At 45.5% G+C, this 11387-nt stretch overlaps 1 protein-coding gene across 1 annotated transcript; it reads left to right on the forward strand.

Annotated features, from left to right (window-relative positions):
* The first annotated feature begins 3911 nt into the window (after positions 1-3911).
* On the forward strand, positions 3912-11006 carry LOC119372029 (zinc finger and BTB domain-containing protein 24). The gene is made up of 3 exons (XM_037642471.2): positions 3912-4213; positions 5864-6302; positions 10424-11006. Exons 1-3 carry the CDS (start codon positions 3940-3942, stop codon positions 10560-10562), a joined length of 852 nt encoding a protein of 283 aa, XP_037498399.1. The 5' UTR covers positions 3912-3939; the 3' UTR covers positions 10563-11006.
* Positions 11007-11387: the final 381 nt, after the last annotated feature.

Here is an 11387-nt window from a genome sequence, read left to right on the forward strand (position 1 = left end):
TTTCTGAGAAATCTGTATGAATTTCTGTGTGGCTTCGTGCTACAAATGGGTGGTTGTCAATTTCCCTTTCATAACCTCTGGTTGGTGGCCCTTGCACCTTTCTGCACGCCTGTGCAGTTCATTTGCATAGATTTGGCTGTCACTTCCTGCCAGAACGCCAGTAAAGTGGGAGCTGCGCATTAGCATGTCCCTTTTAACAGTAAACTGCACTGTACAGCACTAAATCTAATGCAATATAGGCCGAGAAATTGTTGGAACCACTACAGGTTGTTCAGGAAGTGGCACAACTGTTTTGCCAGCAGCAGATTGTACTTGTGATTTGCGAATGGGCATGCAAAAAGCTATTGCAGCACACAGTGCTCATGTGCTTATAGGTCACTTAAGTAAGGGCACTCTCATTGACACATGTCATGTAATTGTACGATTCCCATGAAAGTTTTCTCGCGCATTGGTTCTGGCTACAAAAGCACCAGATGGCTGTTTTTTGTCATCTGAACTTTGCACGTGAGCATTAATGCATCCTTTTTTTTGTGGGAGCAGCCATGTTGGCATAGCAATAAGCAGTATACACTTTGCTTATCCTTCATTGTTTCCGAAACACATTATCATTGTGTCAGAATTTCTGATTGACCGAACAATCTTCTATACTATATTAATTTTGGTGTTGTATATTTGTATTTTAAAAACTTGGAAAGAAATTAGAGATGCAGATTGAGAGGATAAAGTCTTGCAGTGCTTCACACATATGCAATTCCAAAATAGCACTGCACAATAACACAGCTTAATCAGGCTTGCCCTAAAGGACATTGTACAATCACTGGCGCTCGTGCATCATTTATCTTATCGCACTGTACTAGAACTTTTCATTAGAACCAAGATGTCATAATGACATGATTGGCAGTAAGTGGACCAGGTCTCTGGATCTCTGCATGCCGTCATGCCATTTTAGTGATAAGTGTTTCTTCATCACAGATATGCAGCCTCTCATGGATAAAGAGCCTGTGTTCTTTCTGTGACACCAAGAAGCTGGCGTTCTTGCATTGCTCAGCTATGTGGTGATTTCATAGGCTGTGATTGAACAAGCTGTGCAGAAAAAAAAAAAGTAGCTGTTAACTACGCAGCTAACACTCGTGGTCTCAAATCATTGGCGCTCGCTGACACGTGATAGATTCTTTAAGGGTCATGTGGTTTCCATGTGAATGCGGTTGCATACATTTGAACAAGCATGCAGCCATGCTTTCTCAAATGTGTACACTTGCATCATGAAATTTCTTTGTGCTCTTTCTATGTTTTATGTCTGCATGTTAGAATTGTGCTGCTTGCATGTTTTCAACTGTCCTTGTTCTGAAAAGCAGCATTCTTTCCCCGTGCCTCTTAAAAAACCATAGTCCATGCTTTGCGTTTTCATTGCCTTCGCCATCGTTCCACAATGATGGACTTTCCGTGAGGGTTTAGTACAAGCCCAGTATCGCTGCATCAAATAAGTAGGCACTGCGTAGCTGTAGCCATCGCTGGGTCCGAATGAGTAGTGCGCACTATCAATTCAAAACTATCTTGCAGGACTGGTAATTCCCGACATTTCTTTCTAGCAGCCTCTGAAGTTTTTCGGTGAATCAGGTGAACTTCGTTCATCCATTGTTAAACATTGCAATACTTCAGATGTCTTTGCTGTAATCTGCTTTCTCCTGTAAGTGCGGCATCAAATCATTGGCTCAAATCAAAGGTTAAAATCCTTTGATTTTCTGTAGGACAGTGACGTTTTATTGAGCGAACCTTTTTCTGCGAATGCTTTCACAGCCACTGTTATGATCGCCATAAAAAGAAAGAAGGTTATTTCAAAGTGCAGGTGTCACTAGAGTGCATGTCATCACATGCTTCAGTGAGTATAGGATGCGGTGCCTCTCAGCACAGTTCAGCTGTTGTGCGATGGAAGGAGGGAGTCAGTGCGCTGGTGCATCTGTGCCGTAGTTGTCTGCGCGGTCCCAGCGGCAAGCTGCGTCGGACCATCCTCGAGATGTCACTCAACTTGCTAATGAGCTAAAGTGGAAACGTGAGTATGAGCACGCACAGTGGCAGGCTAAAACAAGTGAAGAACAGGAACTTCGGCGAGCTTAACGTCGAGAGAAGGATGCAGAGAGATGACAGCGATGAGCTTTAGAGGCAGCAGCGGACGCCTCGCCTCCGAAGACAGCTTTGGGAACTGACGAAAGGACTAGTGAGTGCTCAGTGTATACGGAACGTTCGACTAGCCATATCGTTCAGTTGGCAAACTGCTTAGCTTTCAGTTGCCTAACCAGGCCTAGCCAAGCCAGCGTTCGCCGAGCTAAACCGCAGGCATTTTGTGTGTGTGGTTGGCGTCATCTCGCTCTTTACATTTATTTATTTATTTATGGCTTTGGCCACACCTGTTGATTTCATTATGTCTATAATCTTGCACGGTAGCAAAGGATCTAAAAGCGCTGCTGGGAAGTCTGTCGCATATACATCACACGATGGTGTGCACTGCATCGAAGACACATGCTTTCAGAAAAGTGATGTGCAGTACTCACGGATTGAAATGCAACAATTCAGAGTGAAGTAATGCACGTAATTTTGTTTCCATCGCCTTCAGTTCGAGTCATGTCGGTGTAATTTCGACTCGAACATTTACACCACAGCCAACCTTATCTGTAGTGGCCAAATTCGTAGTGACATGACGTGGTGATCTCGAGCAGTTGTGCATACCAGTCATTTTATACAAAAAGCTTTGATATTGTGCTTCAATCCGCGAGGATTGCAGATGCGGGCAGCTTTTTTACAGAGGATTAAAGTGTGTGTACAGTATAGCATTGTTTTTCGCAGCATAGCAAAGCAGGTGAGCAGGTAGGGATGGTCAAGAGAGGGGCCAATGGGAAGCTGCGCTGATCGCACATGGTTTGATGATAGTAATGACGTCAGTACTTGTCGATAAAAAGTGTGCTGTCGCATCGGTGAGCCTCTTTCAAGAATGTCTAGACCGTCACCTGATTGACGCAGTTGCCGTACTCGTGTGACCGCTGCCAGCAAACACCTTGAAAAACACCGATTCCACGCTCAGGTTTGCGCTCACTTTCATTCCTCATATGTCGCCAGTTCTCAACAGAGTGCAGTGGCGAAGATGACCGCTAGAACTTCCATAGAAGAAGCTGCCTGGTTGGAATGCCGTAGAGAAGCGGCTTGTGAGCGCGCTAGACAACGGAGAGCTGATGCTGAGCAATGGGCAACAGAAGCGGAAGCCAGACGTCGCAGAAGAGAGGATCCAAAGGTTCGAGGGAGGGAGACCGAGATTCAATGTCGGTGAAGAAACAAAGCTGCCGATGGTTGAGCGAGAGAGGTGGAGACCAAGCGTCGGCGAAGAAAGGAAGATCCTGTGTCTCTCGCAAGGGAATGGGCGTTGACATGGAGGTAGCATGAAGGACATTGATATGAAGTTCGAAATTCCCAGCGACAGCAAAGACTCGCCGATCCCGGAATGTCTGTGATGGAAAACTTCCAGCGACGTCAACGGATCAGAACTGAAGATGCTGACGGAAGGTTTCAACGCGAGATTCTCGATGTGGAGTTTGGTAGTTGCAAAGTCTGTGAAATACTGTGGTTTAGCAACAATTTGTACGAGATCAGTGGTGAGCGCGACGACAAAGTCACCCCTCCCCACTTCCGAAATTTTGACAGCGAAGTTAAGCCGACCGTTAAAGCTTTGGTGTCCGCAGAAAACCGCCTCGGAGCGCGTCGCATTGCTAGCCAACGCGAGGCGCCGTGCGTGACTCCGCCCACCAACCTCGACACTGCGCTCAACAGCTATTCTCCGATTGTCGTGTCGTCAGAAGCTACTATACTACGCATGCGCTCCTCCTCTCCCGTTTCGTAGGCGGCCTGTGCCGCCTGTGCGCGGGGTAGCGGTGCGCTAGGCTAGGCACAGCCATGGGAAGACCGAAGAAAGTCCGCACTGCCGAGGAAGAGGCTGCTTACCGAGAAGCGCGGCGCGCTGCCGACCGAGAACGGCAGCGCCGACGACGAGCGGATCCGGCGCGGTTAGCCCAAGAAATGGCTGCAAAGCGACGACGGCGGGCCGAAAACCCCGAGTACGTACAACGAGAGAATGCCAGAGAACGGGAAAGGCAACGTCGGCTGCGAGAAGACCCCGAAGCGACGGAAGCCCTACGCGAACGACGACGTGCCCGTAGATCTATGGGAGGTGCGAACGCTCGGTTTTTTTTTTTTTTTTATCCATTCTTGGGCAGCGTTCAACAGCGTAATACACGAGAAAAAGTACAAGCGCTGGTAACGCACGCTACTACAGGTACAAACCCAGAAAACGCCTGGTTTCGTAAATGTGACCTTCAAGCTCAGCCAAGGTCAAACTGTGACATTCGTTGAGTGAGAACGACACGAAGGCGACGAAGGTCAGTCCTTTGCGTCGCCACCGCCAGAGGCGCCGACTGCATACAATTTCACGCAAATAGCATAGAGAAACAAAACTCATCATAGCATCAATCCATCCTTAGATCGCTGCGCGTTCGCGCTGAGCAGTGCCCGTGCTAGCCACCCTACCCGTGCGTTTTGTGACGCAGTTGTAGGGTTGTAGATGCGGTAGTTGCCGCTACAAAAAGGCCAGACCCAGGCATGGAGGAAAAAAAAGGTCGAGCAGCGACTCCATCGAGCCGTCGCGAGGCTCACAACGAGTACTGCCGGGAACGTCGGAAACTGCAAGCCCAATCGGATCATCCCGCCGACAGAGCTCGACGAGACATGCGACTCGCGAAGAACAGGGAGAGGATGCGCGTGAAGATCGCTGCCGAAACGCCACAAGAACGAGAAGCGAGACTAGCGGCCGGTCGGCGAAGTTACCACGCTCGCAGGCGCGCCAATCTCGCCGCCGAACGACGAGGTGACGACGCCGCAACCTAGTGCGAGCGAATATGTCACTTTCACGAAGCAAGCATGACCGAGATATCGCTCGACAAACGTTTCTTTTCTTTTTTTGTGTGCTACAGCCTGATCGACGTCATTTATTGCTCACGTGACGTGACTGTGCCCTTACTTTGTAAAAAAAAAAAAAAGCATGCACATTCTTGGAATTATCGATATTGAGTTCCCTGAATTGTGGAAGTTACAAGGTGTGGATAACAGTTAACTGTGGCAGTTTGGCATGTTGACATTCCTGTGCTTTGTGAAAAAAACCGTATTTGGCCCCGCCACGGTGGTCTAGTGGTTATGGCGCTCGACTGCTGACCCGAAGGTCGCGGGATCGAATCCCGGCCGCGGCGGCTGCATTTTCGATGGAGGCGAAAATGTTTGAGGCCCGTGTACTTAGATTTAGGTGCACGTTAAAGAACCCCAGGTGGTCGAAATTTCCGGAGCCCCTCCACTACGGCGTCTCTCATAATCATAGCGTGGTTTTGGGACGTTAAACCCCAGATATTATTATTATTAAAAAACCGTATTTGCCTGGCATTATGGTTCTACTTGTTTGCTGTCACCCACTGTCATACATCAAATTATTCATCAGTGCTCATCGAAACATGCCAAAATATCTGTTACTACTCCCAAAAATGTTTGCCATTGCAAAATTTTCTAAATTATTCTACACTTTTCTTGCATGTGAAGTTAGATTTCTTAGAATCCTTTAGGAACTTTTTGCTTAAAACCCGTACCAATCTGTATTGTTTTCCCGAGTTGAAGCAAAAGGAAATGGTTAAACAATTTGTTTATTTTACAATGACTGTGGGCTTGTCATTCTTTTTTTTTGCGGCAATTGTTCCTTCAACCGATGTTCTGTTGATGTCTATCATTTGTAAGTTAAGCAAACTTCTAACATCTTTTTTTTTTTTTTTCCTTTTTGCAGGAAGCAAACGGCCTGCAACCGTAGATGTCATCAACGAACCTCAAGTGTGCATTAAGCCTGTGTTTACAGACGTTGTCGTCAAGACTGAACCTCTGGACACTGCAGATGATTCGTCTGTCAGTGGCTGCTGTGACACCTGCACAACAGTAGACGGTCACGAGCACGAATGCGACATCTGTCACAAGATCTTCAACACGTGCCTGCACCTCCTTCAGCATTCCGTTGTGCACTACAAGGAGGTTCCGTTCATGTGTTCAAATTGCGGAGCAGTGTTTGCGCGCCGGGAAGACAAGGAGAAGCACGAGGGCACACACACCGACAAGGAGGTGCACCAGTGCGTGAGGTGCGGCATGTTGTGCCTGAATGAGACAATGTTCCGGCTACACATTCTGGAACACTATGGCCAGCCTTCGTTCGACTGCCACTTGTGCCCTATGGTGTGAGTTGTGTGTCTTTCATACTTGTCTACATTTATACCCTGTTATAGAAGGAGTGATGCAGCAGGCAATCTTTGTATGAGGATCCTACTGACAAGGGGAGTACTTGCTATGTACAACCGTGTCTACTTTGGTGGTATAGTGGTTACAGTGCTGGGCTGCTGACCCGAAAATCGCAGGTTTGATTCCAGCCACGGCAGTCACATTTCGATGAAGGCGAAATGCTAGAAGCCCCGTGTACTGTGCAATGTCAGTGCGCATTAATGAACACCATATGGTCAAAATTTCCGCACCCCTCCACTACGGCATGCCTCATAATGATATCATGGTTTTGGCACGTAAAGCCTCAGATATTATCATTATATACAGCCACCATGGCCATGGTGTGGCATTGCTGAACTCGAGGACACTGGTTCAATTCCTGGCTGAAGGAGCTGCAATTCAACGAAAGTGCAGTGCAAAAGACAGCCTTGTACTTGCATTTAGGTACATGCTAAAGAACCCCAGATGGTGAAAATTAACGTGAAATTCTCCACTGTGACTTGCCTTGTTAACAGATTGCAATTTGGACATGTAAAACACAATAGAACACCAGAATTTAGTTTACTGGTATACAACTAAGATGGAAACTAGCAAAGGTAAACCTTTCATTTTCTTCTTGCTTATTGCATTGTGATTTTTCACCGATTTTCACATTTCCAAGTATGGTTGAACCATTGACACGCTTGTTATATCTTGGTTTTTTGCTATACATTAGTACTTTATACCAACCGCTTCTGCTTACAGCCTCATCTGGAAGCTAGCGGTACTGTGTAAATAAATTGTCTGAAAAATTTTAGAGCCGCTAGGAAGGCATATGTGTGGCATGCTTTGGTCTTCTAAAGGTAACCAAGCAGCTTCACTTGCGTGTAACTGTGCCAACCAAAAGAAGCCAACAGACATATAAAGCATACTGAAAATTATAAATTTTTTCAAATGATATGCAAATCTCACAACAAACATGAAAGTGAAGCAGACCATATCAGTGCCATGCTCACTTACATGAGCGGTAGGTAGACGGTAGAACAGCTCCAAATTGGCAGCACCACTGGCTTAGTGTTTAAGCCATTTTTTTTTTCATTTGTCAGAATGCACAAGTGTGTATGAATGCATGTTAAATGAGGCTTTTTTTTTTACGTTTACATCTGTGGTGCACAAATGTAGCACCAATTACGTCAATGTCTATGCAGAATTCTCATTGTAAACACATCTATGAAGCCTCTCTCTTCTACACTTGATGCAGACCTTGGTACCATTGTGTTCATTAGAGGCTTGGGCATCAGCATGGGTGTGCCATTGGCATTGTCATTATTGTGATAACAACTTGAAAGGTTATTTATGCAAGGTTCATTCCAGTTGTATACCACCTGCCTAGAACTGAGAGCATTTTCTAATTAGGGCTGCGAATGTGTGCATCCCAGGCGAAAGGGGGTTATTCATGATTGCTTGCTTACCTCTGAGGCCAAATCTTAACGAGCTCTAAGCTAATTTAGCTTGACAGTAGCAGACTTGCAGTGTATGCTGCCATGTTATGAAGATAATTTCTTTGGGATGCACAATAATGTTTTCATCTGCTACTGTATTGTTCCACTGCTACTACTGAAATGCAGGTGCAGATGCCACCACTCATGCTTGTATGGTGCACAGTATCCTACACCAATTATCATGTGGCAACACTATGCCTGAGTAAAGTGCATAGCACAACCAACCTCTAACTTCCCTTCACCGTAGGACATGTAAGCCCACCGGTGTTGTGGGTATCTTTCTCTTCGCACTGCGATGATGCGGTTATTGACATTGCTAAATGTAACAACTAAGGTGACTGCTGCATCGATGCAACAAAAACAACTTATTACTAGAGACCGGATTTTAGGCAAATGCCTATTTTGTTCCTTGCACTCCTGTTGCGCCATTTTGATATATGAGCATGAATTAGAGGTTAAGAAGGGCTTTTATAGTGTTCTTATAGTGCCTATAAATGCTTATTTTTGGCGTTCGTGCTTAAATGCTTACAAATGCCTATAAATGCCTATTTTCAAAATTGGCGCTTATATGAACGCTATATTTAGCCTCAAGTTTCGCTCCCGGGTGCTGTTTGAGACTTATTCATGTTACCGCGTAAGATTGACTGTTGGGAATTATGGGGTTCAACCACTGATCTCCACTAGGTTTCAGTGGGTTCAACCTAGTCTTCTAGTTCAACCAACCAACAACCGCTAGCAGCAGTGAAGCGGGACACGCTGGCCATGGTACTTTTAGGGTGTTCACTGCAGTAGCGTAGACAGAAATCTTTTGCAGGGGGGACGGGGCGACAACCATACTTTATATATGTTCGTGCATGCGTTTGTATGTGTGCGTGTATATACACACACACTCAAAACTGAATAGTTTAGGGGAGGGGGGTTGAAACACCACCCCCCACCTATCTACGCCAGTGGTTCACTTCCAGGGGAGAGATTCGCTCTATGCGATTCGACCCGCCAATAGGAGGAATCCTTCCCTTCTAGTCTTTTAGCAATCTGGCTGTCTTCTCCTGCTCTGCACTTCTCAGTCATGCCGGAAAGACACTCAGGAGTGTGTTGACTCAGGAGTGAGTCAGTGGACACTTGACTCACTCTGCAGAACACGGGAGTGCGAACCGCGTGGGACAAAGCAGGCTATGTTCAAGCAATAACATTTTTGTTTTCATGTCATAGATAGAGGTCACGCACGTATACGTTTGAAATTATCTGCATTTATGTGAAAATTTATTGTGCCTATATTTACGATTTTGGAAGCCTAAAACATTGTTTTGCCTGTCTATTTTTGGCGCCTAAAACCAGCTCTTTTAGTGCCTAAAAATCTGGCCTCTACTTTATTACACATAACAGTGCAGTTGTGTGCAATTGACAGTGATACTTCTGCCTCAGCTTGTTTTTATACTTGCTCTGAATTTGACCATTTCAAATGAAGCAATACGTGCTTGATGTATATTTTACCAGTTCACCTGTGGTCAGTGTGCTCCCATAGTGATGCACTGAAGAATTCTGTTTTACTTTCTCAATGTCGATTGTCAGACTAGAAAGGTTGTCCTCCTCCAATAGAGAAAGTTTGTTTCCCACTAGTCATTGCATTACAGCTTGCTCTGCAGCAGATTATTCCACCTAAGCATAGACTTAACTGAATTCTATCAAGCATATTATGTGACTTTTGCCAGCTTTGTGCAGTGACTTCTATACTATCCCATATAATAATGTCTCTTGCCATGACCAGGTTTACTGCTAGATGAATTGCTTTTTCATAACTGTTGCTTGCCCCAGTTGTCAAAATTTGCTGTTGAGGCGGAGGTGTTACCACAGGGAAAGATGAAGCTACTGCGAAGACTTGCAGTCAGCATCAGTGCAAAGGACTGCAAAAAAGAGTGTGTTGAGTTTTTGTTGTTCCCCAAGCAAGCAACACACATCTTCTCTCTTACTGGCACCGCATCGGTGTGCAAAGAAAGGCCCTTGATACCTAACTAGACAGGGTTGACAACCATCCCTTTATGTGTACTAGAATTCTTACGTCCAGGCCCCAGCCGTCGTCAGCCCGAACTGCTCTGAACGTGCTAGTATGTCTTCTTTTTTTCTAAAGCTGAGAAGTGCAGAGTATGCAGCTGGGCTGTTAATGTGGTTAACCTTTCTTCTATCTCTTTCTGTGAAAGCTTCTGCAAATAGGGCAGGCATAAAAGCTGATTTGAATTGGTGAGCCTAAAAGGGTCAAGGTGGTGAAGTGGGACTGCTGAACTTTTGCCGAACTTCGTCTTGCGACAAAGCGGCTGCAGGCAATACAGAGCAGAAAGAACGAAGCTTAGGCAAATCCATGTACTACCCATTGTTCCCATGCTGGCTGAAGCGCCATGTGTTGCAGCTCCCATAGATGCCACATTTCCCCCTAGTGTACTATTATGAAACTCTGTGATAAAAGTAGTATTGCTCCGTGTGTGTATGTATGTATATACTATGACAACTAACCCGGTCGATGTCACGTGTTTTTGCATGTGTTATCCCTTGTTTGTCTTGATGCTTGAGTTTAAATCTTTTTCTCTCTTGTCCTCCTTTCACAGGTTTCCGTTAGAGGAACAGCTTATAAGTCATTTACAAATCCACGGCGAGGAACCAGTTCATAGGTGCCCACAATGTGATGCCACATTTAGGAGCAAAGGTTGGCTTTCAAAGCACCTTAAATCCCACCACGCTGTTTGAAGTTACCGGTGTCAATACTGCCCCAAGGCCTTACAGGGGCAAGCTAGTGTGGAGGAGTTCGAGAGAATCCACACTGGTGAATGATCCTTCAGCTGCAGCGCATGCAAGAAGGCATGGCACACACTCCTTTGTAAACATTTATGTGAACAGAAAGCCGATGACCTGTGAGTGTCTGACGCTTTTTTTAGAAACTCGACGTGAACCTGGTAAACTTGCATCATATTGGCTTGTTGAGTCAATATCTAGTTTTCTTCATTAAATGCTAGTGGGTTGGGTGGTGAGGAGCATCATGGCAAGCTAAATCTGCTTGCCTGCAAGAGAAGTGCTGACTCATTCGGCACCGTTTTAATTGTTTATTATTATTTATTATTCAGACATTCTCATTTTGGCCCTTGCTATGTGAGCATATGTTGTAAACGCTGGCATAGCCATGGGTGTTCAAAGCCCCCGAAAATTTTCAATTTGGCATGTGTATTTATATACACACACACATACAAGCACATACGTAAACATACGTAAATGGCGCTGAATCCATCCTCCCTCCCCGAAAAAATTTCATGTTAAAGAGACAGGGCATGCAAACAGACACAAGAGAGAAGTCAAGACGCCACAAACGCGGTGTTTGGGGTGTCTTGACTTCTCTCTTGTGTCCGTGTTTGCATGCCCTGTCTCTTTAACATGAATACTTACCAACTAGCTCAGCTCTCTGTTATTTTAAGCCGAAAAAATGTATGCCTACGCCCCTGGTTGTAAAGTTCATAAGAGAGTGACTGTACTCATTTTGATCTGACTTTAGCAGTGCATTATGTGAATTTTTCTTATGTT

The sequence above is a fragment of the Rhipicephalus sanguineus genome, chromosome 10, assembly GCF_013339695.2.
Source record: "Rhipicephalus sanguineus isolate Rsan-2018 chromosome 10, BIME_Rsan_1.4, whole genome shotgun sequence".
Taxonomy (NCBI): Eukaryota; Metazoa; Arthropoda; class Arachnida; order Ixodida; family Ixodidae; genus Rhipicephalus; species Rhipicephalus sanguineus.